Below are 12,547 nucleotides of genomic sequence, written 5' to 3'. Positions count from 1 at the left end.
ATGATAGGAGGTGATTTCTAAGTGAATAATCGTATTTGCAAAGTGTCCCCTACGCTTAGATATTCAAGGTACGTACAAGTCTAGGGCAACCATATTATTTTTCAAGGGACATTACATGATTGTTATTGATGTGAATTATATTATGTGAACTTGGTGTATTCATGTTTGATTTGGTGAACGATCATGTGAATTATTATTATTGGAATTATTGAATTGTTGATTGAACAAGCATGTTGGGACTATTGTGAGTATGGATTTCATTGTAAATCATGTTGTTCAATATTTATGCATGTATGGTTGTTTCACATGCAAGGGATGAATTATCTATTGTTATGCTATTGTACGGGATGTCTAGAATACTTTTGAGCCAAATATTCGTACCTCGTTGTACTATTTATTTTACCACATGTGAAGGGTTAGCTCACGTAAGCCACCGCACATGTAGGGTTCAGTTGGGAATATTTTATATGAAATGAATTCGGATTTGTCGTGCAAGGGCACAACCCTCATGTTAATAGGCATGATGTGGAATCTCACCTTTTGTGAGAAGGAACTTGGTAGTAATTTCAATACGTCTTGACTTATTAATCACAAGTCCTAAAGGATTAAAATGAGACTGTTTTGGTTGTCGTTTATTAATTGTATGTATGTATGTATGTATGGGTGTTCGAGTCTCGAGTTCACCATTAATAAAATATTAATAAACGTAAAGTGCAACCAGAACAAGCTTCAAAACTCTTGGAACGTATATACCTTGAGTATGAACAATGGGGGAGACTTGCCGGAAAACTCGTTCTCCTACTAATGATACAAGACGTTGTTTCATTTAATTTATACGCTGGAATTCCGTCGGTATGGCCCGACACTCGGTATGGTCCGATATTCATTATATAATTTATTATGGTGTTTGGTGGGCTCCCAACACCCTTCCTTTATGGAATATTCTTTTGGCCCGTTTGAAGCTTATTCTAATTAAATTTTGATTCAAGAGTCGAGTCTTGTATTCGCTTGTTAATCATTAAATGGCTTTTGCATGTTGATTAGTACTTTAGCGAGTGATGCATGTTTATAGTTTTATTTCACTCTAGCCTTGTAAGTACTCAGCTTTTGCTGAATACGTGCTTTGTGTCTTTTGGTCATGGCCATCGCCTTAATAACCCTATAATGATCCATCATTTGCACTTGCATTGTTGGGGAGTAGATTAATTTAGCAGGTTGGTAGATCAATGTACGATCGAAATCATGTAGCTTGGGATGCTTGAGAGAGTTTCATTCTTTTGTGCTTTGAAACTATTTTAAATTATACTTTAATCATGTTTTGGGTTTGTTGGATTTTTAATACGTTTGTTTTTGGGCCGTTATGGTTCCAACTTGTAGGAGGCCTCAATAAATATTATTTATGTTGGTTTGAAAGTTAGTTAACATTAATTTCCGCTGCGTAATTCTGGTACTAGCCTTAACCGTTATCACGGTGACGGTAATACTTTAGTAATTCCTTTATTTTAAGTTGGAAAATAGTTTTATAAAAGCAAGGAATTATTAGGGTGTTACAAAGTGGTATACTAGATCTTAGTTTCATTCAGTCTTTGTAGTAAGCAATACTACAAAGTGGTAATCGGAGACTAATGCTTCTTTGTAGTGATTCATACTACAAAGTGGTATTTGCGGAACTTTAGGATTTTTTAAAATTATTTTCCTAAAGTCAACACTACAAGAAAATTTACATATAGAGGCAACGCCTTGGGGCAATTAATTATTTATGGCCTCTAAAAGTGTTTTTTAGCGTTACTTAATTATGATTGCCTCTAAAAGTGTTTATTAGCATCAATAAAAATTAGGTTGCCCCCAACTTTTTAGCATTAGTGAAATAATGGTTGCCTCTAAAACTTCTTTTTAGCATCAATGAAACTTAGGTTGCCCCTAAAAGTACATTTTTAGCATCATTGAAATAATGGTTGCCTCTAAAACTTCTTTTTAGCGTTAATGAAATTTATGTTGCCCCTAAAAGTTCTTTTTTTAGCATCAGTGAAATTATGAGAGCCTCTAAAAGGTTTTTTAGCATTAGTAAAATTAATGTTGCCCCTAAAAGTTCATTGTTCGCAATAGTGGTATTGTGGTTGCCTCTAAAATATTGTTTTAACATTTCTGACATTTAAATTGCCCTTAAATGGTCTATTTTTGCATAGCGAAGTTTAGGTATCCTTTAAAAGCTTTTTCAAGGATTAGTGAAATTTAAATTGCCTAAAAGTTAATTTAACACTAGTAAAATATATACTACATACTATACTAAGTATCTTCTATGGAATGCTTTCATTGTTTTCGTGGCACGCTTTGTCCATCGCAATTAAGTTTTTTTCTTAAGGCATGCATTTTCTAGGCGCTTCTCAACAAATGCTTCATATGGTCTAATGTAAGAGTTTATTTACAACGCGTTGTGGTTTTGGCGCTCTGCAACAAAGGCTTATGTTGCGGCGTTCTTTCACTTAGCGCACCTCCAAAATAATATTTTAAAAAAATAAAAAATTACACAGATTCACGGTTAGCCATAAAGAACACATGCTAACTCAAACTTGTCATTCTCAAAAATAAATTTGTCTTCTAAAACAACTACTACATATTTAATTATAAAAAAACTATTTTGTAATACAATAATGTGAAGTTTCCTTTGTCATAAATAAAGTACACTAAAAATAAACTGATTGTGCTACAGCTCATAATCACAAACCTTAGCCAACACCCTCAAATGCAAAAACTAAACACTATGTCCAACTACAATGGATCCTAAATTGTTACAATATCCATGATCTAATCTGCTTCTCTTGATTCATGAATACAAAAAGAAAAATAAAAACACTGAAACCCCATGTCACACGATCTTAACTATACTAGTACGAACTCAAGATCACCTTGTTTTCTGAATTAAAGATTATATTTCGTATGTGAAATGTCCATGTAAAATTTTGGTTACATACACATGGTGCTAAGCAAGGCAGCAATATTTTCACCTCTGCTCACGTCTGCCCACCTGCACCAGCAGCTTCACAACAGAAAGGAGCTCAAAACACAGCAGCAACAAAAGAAGCCCAGCAGCAAACACACAACAGAATCACCTAAACCACAAGGGACCCTGCTGCAAAGACCTGCAGTCCCTTCCTAATCCCACAAGCATAACAGAAAACCGCATCAAGAAGACAAGTGTTGATTCCTGGTTTTGATGATGACAAGCTCACCTTCTACTAATAGTTCGTTTTGGAGAATGTCAGGAACAGGTTAATATCTAAAGAAGAACAAATGCAATACCGAAGCAAGCTAGGGAGCTATGAAGTAATTAAGTTCGAAGTACGTGGCAAGATTAAATCAAGGATCAAATCAAGCAGATTAATAAGGGTCGAAAGGTATAAGACCAGTGTAATTTAGTACAAGCTTAGTATGGGAACAGAGTATTTTAAAGAGTCCTAGTTATATCGTGAAACGAAATAAATCAGTTTTTACTTTTACAAAAAGATAAACGTCAAAGTTTTTAAACTGATTTTACAAAACTGTTTGAAGTTATACTCTTGAATTTGAGTTAACATATAACTCTCAAAATACGAAAAGATTGTTTTTACCTAAACGCGTTTGAAGTAAGATTTGCGAAAATCTATCTATTAAAAAGAGTCCTAAACTGTGTTGGATTTGAATCTAGGGTAAACACTTAGATTCTTATAAATACAACCTTTGTTCTTTGCGAAACTTTTTTATCAGACTTATTTACATCAACCGGAAGCTTTCAGGTATCACCCTTAAAGTCTTAATCTTTAAAGAAGTCTGTTCCTGTTCCCATATAGAGCAGTATTTGTTACTTGGTCTTATATCGTCTGTTAGTAGTTAATTAATTCTTATACGTTTGATTAAGGTGTTGAGTTATTGTATGTTAAGCCTGAGTCAGGCTTACTTGAGCAAGAGAGAAGATCTCACGAGAGATCAGTGAGTAGGAACAGTTGAGGGACTGTTTCCATAAGGGAAGGAACAAAGAGGGTTGTTCCTAGTCATCTGCAATCAGAGGCGATTGGCAGAGTGTGGCCCGAGTAGATTAGGTTTGTAAAGAAACTGAGTTGTTTTGCCTAATTAGTAAAAGTGTTTAAGTCCCCAAAGGGGCCGTGGTTTTTTCCTCTCTATTGGGCCTAGAGAGTTTTCCACGCTAAATCTTGCTTGCATATTTTACTATTTCTGTTCCTTGTAGTTTAATTTTTATAAATACGTAAAATATCAATTCACCCCCCCTCTTGAGGAACTCTGTAAAACTAACAATTGGTATCAGAGCCAGAACCCTTTAAGCTGCAGGTAACGCTGACGGGAAAAACGATTCTGAAGCTATGAACACTACGGAGAAACTAGAAGAGGGATACTCAACACAACGACCTCCAATGTTTAGTGGCAAATACTATTCCTACTGGAGAAACAGGATGGAGATTTTCATTAAGGCTGAAAACTATCAAGTATGGAGAGTGATTGAAGTTGGAGACTTCCAAGTCACTAAGCTGAACACCTCTGGAGAAACTGTTCCCAAACCTGTTGATGAATTTGACAAAGCCGACTATGAAAAGCTTGAACTCAATGCCATGGCCGTCAAAATCCTTCATTGTGGACTAGGTCCAAATGAACACAACAGAGTAATGGGCTGCAAGAACGCGAAGCAGATTTGGGATCTGCTCCAGGTTACTCATGAAGGAACAAATGAAGTTAAGAGATCGAAGATTGATCTCTTAATGCACCAATACGAGCTGTTCACCATGAAGACATCTGAAACGATTCAAGACATGATTACTCGCTTCACAAACATTATCAATGAACTAAATTCTCTTGGCAAAATCATAACTCCTGAGGAACAAGTCAGGAAGGTCCTAAGAAGTCTACCACAAGATCCCTGGATGGCTAAAGTCACAGCCCTCCAGGAAACTAAAGACTTCACCAAATTTAACCTGGAACAACTGGCTGGATCTCTCCTAACTCATGAACTGCAATTAAACGCGCGACCTTCAGAGAATACCAAAAATAGAGCTCTTGATCTAAAAACCGAAAATGATGAAAACTCTGAAGAAGATGAAGAGACAGCTCTGTTTGCTAGGAGGTTCAGAAGAATGTTTAGGAACTACAAAGATGTGGAACACAGAAGCAAACCAAATCGAAAGTTCCCTAAAACTGACACTGGATGCCATAAGTGTGGAAACTTGGAACATCGCATTAGGGAATGTCCTCTATGGAATCAAGAACGAGGAAAAGGAAAGGAAACAACAAAAGATAGATTCAAAGACAACAGAAACTCCTTTTCCAAAACTGAGGTAAGAAAAGCCATGATTGCTGCATGGGGAGATACTTCTTCTGATGAGGAACAGGAACAACCCAACGAAGAAATTGCTCACCTGTGTCTTGTAGCTGAACATGAAGATGAAGAATCAGACTCAGAATCTGATAAATTCCAGGCAAGTCTTGTTCATATTAAAAGTAGGCTTGAATCCATGTCTAAAGTAGAATTGTTTGACTTACTTTCTTGTCTCACTAGTGATTATGAGGATCTCCTAAAAGAAAAACTAGACTCAGACAGAAAACACCAAGACATTGTCAATAAACTCACAGAGGAGTTGGAATGGACCAGAAACTCAAACTTAGATATTGACAATCGTTTCTTTAAACTCTTTGATCAGAACCTTCATATAAAAGAAATGTGTGAAGCCTTACGCAATGAAAACTCCTGGCTAAAACAAGATCTGATTGACCTAAAAATAGCCAAAACCAAGAACCTCTATAAAGAAGAACTAGAAAAAGCTCAGTTAGAACTAGTAAAAATTCACCAAGAAAAGACCCATCTAGAAAGTGAATTGGCTAAAAGGACCAGACACAAAATAGAGGTAACACCAAAATGGATAGAAGAAGCTAGAACCAAACGCACAGAAGGTTTAGGTTTTAACCACAAAAAGCATCATCCTAGAAAAACCAGAGTAGATTTATACAGTGACATAGTATGCACCTTCTGTGGTCAAATCGGTCACTATAGAGTTTCTTGCCCTAAAAACCAAAGGTACTTGGAAAAGAACATCGAATTCACCAAAACTAAATGGGTAAAGAAAAGTGATTTGATTCCAAGTAAGGAACCCAAGCTATGCTGGGTTCCTAAAAAACTCTAACTAAAAACTTCATGCAGGTCGAAGTGAGGGGGAACAACACATGGTACCTAGACAGTGGTTGTTCCAAGCACATGACGGGAGACAGAAATAGATTTCTCTCACTCACGACCTACGAAGGTGGAACTGTGACTTTTAGCGATAATAAGAAAGGTAACATCATTGGCATTGGTAAGGTTGGTAAGTCAAAGTCTCACTCCATCGATAATGTGTTTCTAGTTGAGGGACTAGGTCATAGTTTATTAAGCATTTCTCAATTCTGTGACAAAGGCAATTATGCAAAATTCTTCTCAAATAAATGTCTAATCATCAATAGTAACACAGAGACAGTGATCTTAGAGGAAAGGGAACACATATGTGGTTAACCTCAACTCGGTCCCTCACTCCAATCTAACCTGTCTCAGTGTTATTGAAGATGATCCTTTGTTATGGCACAAAAGATTTGGTCATGCTAGCTTTTCTCTAATGAACAAATTAAAATTGAAAAATTTAGTCACAGGTCTCCCAAATACAAAGTTTGCAAAACAATCAGTCTGTGATGCCTGTATCAAAGGAAAGCAAGTAAGAACGTCCTTTAAATCAAAGGGGGTAATCAGTACAACAAGACCACTGGAGCTGATCCACATGGATCTGTGTGGACCAATGAGGACACAGAGCAGAAGTGGAAAGAAGTACGTACTCGTAATTGTAGACGATTTCTCAAGATACACATGGGTGATCTTCCTATCCAACAAGGAAGAGACGTTTGAAGAATTCCTGGCTTTCGCCACAAAGGTTCAACGACAAAGCAGTCATAAGCTGGTCCACATCAGATCAGATCATGGTACAGAATTTCAAAATAAAAGATTTGATGATCTATGTAAAGGTTCAGGAATAGATCACAACTTCTCTGCTCCCAGAACACCTCAACAAAACGGTGTTGTAGAAAGAAAGAACCGAACTCTTGAAGACATGACAAGGACTATGTTGATTGCTAGTGGACTTCCAAAAAGTTTCTGGGCCGAAGCTCTAAATACGGCATGCTATGTGCTCAATCAAGTGCTAATTAGAGCTATCAAAAACAAAACTCCATATGAACTGTACAAAGGAAGAAAACCCTCTATAACCTATCTTAGAATCTTTGGTTGCAAGTGTTTCGTTCACAACGATGGAAAGGATCAACTGGGAAAATTTGATGCACGAAGTGATGAAGCAATATTCCTAGGATATGCCTCAAACAGCAAAGCGTATAGAGTATTCAACAAAAGGACCATGTGCATGGAAGAAAGCATACATATTATATTTGATGAAACTGACTCCCAAAACTATGTTGCAGGTACAACTTCTGATGGAAACTTCAAACTAGGACTCACTAGAGAAACAGAAGACGAAGAGATAAGGAAAAGTTCCCAAACAGAAGAACAAACCCAAGTCGAAGAAACATCTGAAGATAACATAGTTGAAGAGGAACCAGCACAGGCCGAAGATCATGCAGAAACAAATGAGCAAGTTGAACAGTCTGTTGTGGAAACAACCACACCTTTCCAACCCAGACCTTGGAAACATCAAAGCTCACATCCCCTTGACCAAATAATCAGTGATCTTGGACGTGGAACCACGACCAGATCCCAACTCAAAAACTTTTGTGCTTTCTATGCTTATTTATCCATGATTGAACCTAAAAATTACAAAGAAGCACTAACTGATTCTGATTGGATCATTGCTATGCAGGAGGAGCTTAATGAATTCGAAAGAAATAAAGTATGGCATCTTGAGCCTATACCATTGAACAATCGAGTAATAGGTCTCAAGTGGGTATTTCGAAATAAACAAGATGAGCATGCTACGATTACCAGGAACAAGGCCAGACTAGTTGTCAAGGGATACAACCAACAAGAAGGAATAGACTTTGAAGAAACATTTGCTCCAGTTGCCAGAATGGAGGCGATACGCATACTAATAGCATTTGCATCATATATGGGATTCAAACTCTATCAAATGGATGTAAAATGTGCCTTCCTAAACGGCATTCTCAAGGAAGAAGTCTATGTGGAACAACCTCCAGGCTTTGAAGATCCAGAATATCCCGCACATGTCTACAAACTAGATAAAGCACTGTATGGACTGAAACAAGCACCAAGAGCCTGGTATGAACGTCTCTCACACTTTTTGCTAGACAATAAGTTCAGTCGAGGTAAGGTTGATAGAACTCTGTTCCTTAAGTCAAGAAATACAGACATATTAATTGTTCAAATCTATGTTGATGATATTATATTTGGAGCAACTAACGAAGATCTATGCAAGGAATTCTCTGACCTAATGCAGCAAGAATTTCAAATGAGCATGATGGGAGAACTCAACTTCTTCCTAGGTCTCCAAATCAAGCAAACGGAACAAGGGATCATGATACATCAACAGAAATACATAAAAGATCTCATCAAGAAATATGGAATGGAGTCCGCTAAGAGCAACCACACTCCAATGGGAACAACCACGAGACTGGATGAGGATCAAGAAGGTAAGAGTGTAGACCAAACAAGGTACAGAGGTATGATAGGCTCCCTACTTTATCTTACAGCAAGCAGACCAGACATCGCATTCAGTGTAGGTGTCTGTGCCCGCTTCCAATCAAATCCAAAAGAATCTCACCTTACAGCTGTCAAAAGAATTCTAAGATATCTAAAAGGAACAGACGATTTATGCCTATGGTACCCTAACTATGATCACTTTGATCTCAAAGGATATACAGATGCTGACTATGCAGGTGACCTAGTAAACAGAAAGAGCACATCAGGAATGGTTCAATTCCTAGGAGCATGTGCAGTCTCCTGGGCTTCAAAGAAACAAAACACAGTGGCATTATCCACAACAGAAGCTGAATATGTAGCTGCGGCTACATGCTGTTCCCAAATGCTATGGATCAAACAACAACTTAGAGATTTTGGTATGAAATTAAAGTGTGTTCCTATCCTATGCGACAACACAAGTGCAATCTGCATATCAAAAGACCTAGTGCACCACTCAAGGGTCAAACACATTCACATTCGACATCACTTTTTAAAAGATTATGTGGAGAAGGAACTAGTCAAACTTGAATTCTGTCCCACAGAAGATCAAGTAGCTGACATCTTGACCAAACCACTTAACAGGGACAGACACGACAAGCTCAGGTTAGAACTCGGTATGATACGAATACAATAATACCGGTTGTCCTTAACAATTTTCTAACCTCACTGGAAAATATCAAAAAAAAAAATAAAAAAAAAAATTAAAAAAAAAATGTTTTTAATTATTTTTTTCGTATGCACCATATTTTCTGAATGGACTAACAACCAGGTTCGGATTGCAAAAACCAGTTGTGCATTACCACAGCCACGTCTGCACATTATTAAGGTAATCGCACTTTTTCCCAATACTTGCATTCAATTCGAGGTCTAAGTGGGAATACTAAAAATGAATGGAAAGCAATTAATTTGATTCATCGAATCTTACAAAACTCGGTACATGCATTACCACTCCATTTTCTACACTCAAACACGCTTCCCACACACTGATTCCCAATAAAAACCCTTCACCTTCCAAATCATTCCGTCTATAAAAACTCACGGAACATCCCTTACTCCTCGTCAATTCCCCAAAATTTAAATTTTGAAATCCCATCTCAACTCTCCTAGTAAATCGCGACACTCAACCCTATAAAATCATGACTCTCTTCAGACTCCAATTCCAAAACCCTAACGATCCCTCTTCTCCTTCCACACCAATTATCACCGTCTTACCGCTTCAAACAATGCCTCCCAAACAACCAACTCCCAAACCATCCGCTGTGAAATCCACCGCAAGGGTCACCACCAAAAGGAAGCTGGTCATGAAAAAGGAAGTTGCCGCACTAACTCAGGGGGAACCTCACCCTCCGATGGAGAAGAAGGTCAAGCTTGAACCCACAAAATTCTTCTATTTTCCCCCCGATCGTATGCTCCCTGGTCTCAGTATTGATTTTGTGTGGTGTCGAGAAGTCGGGTTCGTCGAGTTAATGGAGACCATCGAATCTCAGGGATGGACTCATCTTTTTGAGGTCTGTTCAAAAGCTAGTATGTATCCAGAAGCAATGGGAGAATTTTGCTCTAATTTCGTAAATACAAAGGGGGTTTGTCGTTCTGAAGTTAATGGGAAACAATTTAGTTTTGATGCTGAAAAGTTGGGCTCCTGGTTCAAGGTCCCCGTCTTGGGTGAGGAGGTCTATCACAAGGGGAAGGGCCAAATTGAGCTTGGGGGAGCGACTATGAAGGAGGTTTATTCCTATTTTGGGGGACAAGGGAAACACCCAAAAGCTCTCAATCAGTCTGTCCTGACTCCGTTTCAAAAGGTTCTTTTCAATGTTGTTCGAAGGGGTCTGGTTCCGCGTCATGACAAGCGCGCTTTGGCTAGCAGGTTAGATCTCATCTACATCTTTCTCCTAGAATCCCAACGCCAAATTAACTTCCCTGTTGTTTTTATCTCCCATCTCTCTCACTCCATCTCCCAAAACAACATGATCGGGTATGGTTCTCTTCTTACTTTCATTATGCGAAAGGTAGGAGTGGACCTTACCCGTTACACTGCTGAGCCACATACACCAGCCCACATTCTTAACAAAGCCCGCCTAAATGGGATCAGTCTAAGTGTGGTGGATGGGGTGGTCTGTGTTGGGAAGTCGAGTGCTGAAGAAGCCACCCCACAGGAATATGAGGGAGAGGAGGATGTAGATGATGAAGAGGAGTTTTCAGAAGATGTAGGTGAGGCGGCCTTTCCCTGTGAGGAAGAGGAGGGCCAGTCAGAGGAGATGTCGCACTCTGCATGCCCAAAGGAGAAATGCTCAATGCCAGCCACCTCACCTATCAACAAGCCACATCCCTCTCCTGTGTCTACTCAGCCCATTCGTCGCAGCAGCCGTCTTGCCAGTTCTTCTAAGGAAATGCCTCCAGTATACAGGGTTGAAGACTCTGAATCAGACAAGGATGGAGAAACCCAGTCCGCTGCACCCTCCCCATATAATTCTGTCAAGCTCCTGATAGCCAAAGTGGATCAATTGCAGCTGGACAATGCAGTTCTGTTGTCAGCTGTTTCTTCTTTGCAGGAGTTGATCGACAAGGTGCGCCAAGATCAGGCTGAGTTCTTCAATGATATGACAGAACGCCTGAATGACATGATCGTCGAGGAGGTGACACATGCTGAGGATGTTAGGTTATGATACATATGACATTTACATAAATCATGCGGAAACAACCATTAACCCAGGAAACATATTATTTACACATAATCATATAGCATAATTAGATGCATACTCTTTGTTGCGTGCCTTCCCTAGCTGCGCCCGAACCGAACAAGAACAAGTCTTTTAGGACTCCAAGTGTCGTCCCTCCGTAGAAAGTCCACAGCACGTCCGGATCCGCCTTAAGATTGACCAACTAGAATCGCCCTTAAGGTACTCAGAAAATTCGGCACTTTTGGGGCAAGATGGGTGTTTGAATTTTCTCTCAAAAAACTCACTTTTGAATACTTTGAAACTTGTATATAAATTATGACCCCTAGGCCTTTATTTATAGAGTTATGGAAAAGGAATCGTAATCCTAGTAGGATGCGAATTAATTGGAATTAGAATTCTACATGAATTCTACTTAATCAATTTATCCAATAGGAATAGACATTTAATCATACACTGACTCTTGCAGATTCAGGAATCTCGCATGAGCTCAAACTCACACACACACGGCAGCCACAAGGGCTGCCCACGCATGCGAGCAGCAGCCCACGCAGCGCGGCCCACGCATGCGCGGCCTTGTGCGCGCTGGGCTGTGGCGTGCGTGCTTGCTGGGCGATGGCCTGGCTTCGTGCTGGGCCTTCGTCCGGCAGGCCTCGTCCGATGCTAATTCGTACGATACGCTTCCGATTAAATTTCCATTTCCGGAATCTATTTCCGATACGAACAATATTTAATTTTTCCGATTCCGGAATTAATTTCCGTTTCGAACAAATATTTAATATTTCCGTTTCCGGAATTATTTTCCGATTCCGGTAATATTTCCGATTCTGACAATATTTCCGTTTCCGGCAATATTTCCGATTCTGGTAATATTTCCATTTCCAATAATATTTTCCGATACGTACCATGTTTCCGTTTCCGGCAACATCTACGACTTGGATAATATTCATATTTCCGATACGATCCATATTTCCGTTTCCGGCAATATCATCGTTTCCGGAGTATTCATTTCTTGCCTGTGACGATCTTAGCTCCCACTGAAACCAAGATCCGTCGGTTCCGAATATTCATAGATGGAGTATTTAATGCCATTAAATACTTGATCCGTTTACGTACTATTTGTGTGACCCTACGGGTTCAGTCAAGAGTAAGCTGTGGATTAATA

At 39.0% G+C, this 12,547-nt stretch overlaps 1 protein-coding gene across 1 annotated transcript; it reads left to right on the top strand.

Annotated features, from left to right (window-relative positions):
• The first annotated feature begins 4,355 nt into the window (after positions 1-4,355).
• LOC130471568 (uncharacterized) lies at positions 4,356-6,164 on the top strand. Its single transcript, XM_056841769.1, has one exon. The coding sequence runs from the start codon at positions 4,356-4,358 to the stop codon at positions 6,162-6,164; it is 1,809 nt and encodes a 602-aa protein (XP_056697747.1).
• Positions 6,165-12,547: the final 6,383 nt, after the last annotated feature.

This window comes from Spinacia oleracea, chromosome 4 (assembly GCF_020520425.1).
Source record: "Spinacia oleracea cultivar Varoflay chromosome 4, BTI_SOV_V1, whole genome shotgun sequence".
Classification (NCBI taxonomy): Eukaryota; Viridiplantae; Streptophyta; class Magnoliopsida; order Caryophyllales; family Amaranthaceae; genus Spinacia; species Spinacia oleracea.
Note: the sequence above shows the minus strand (reverse complement) of the source record. Positions and strands in the feature narration are given on the sequence as shown.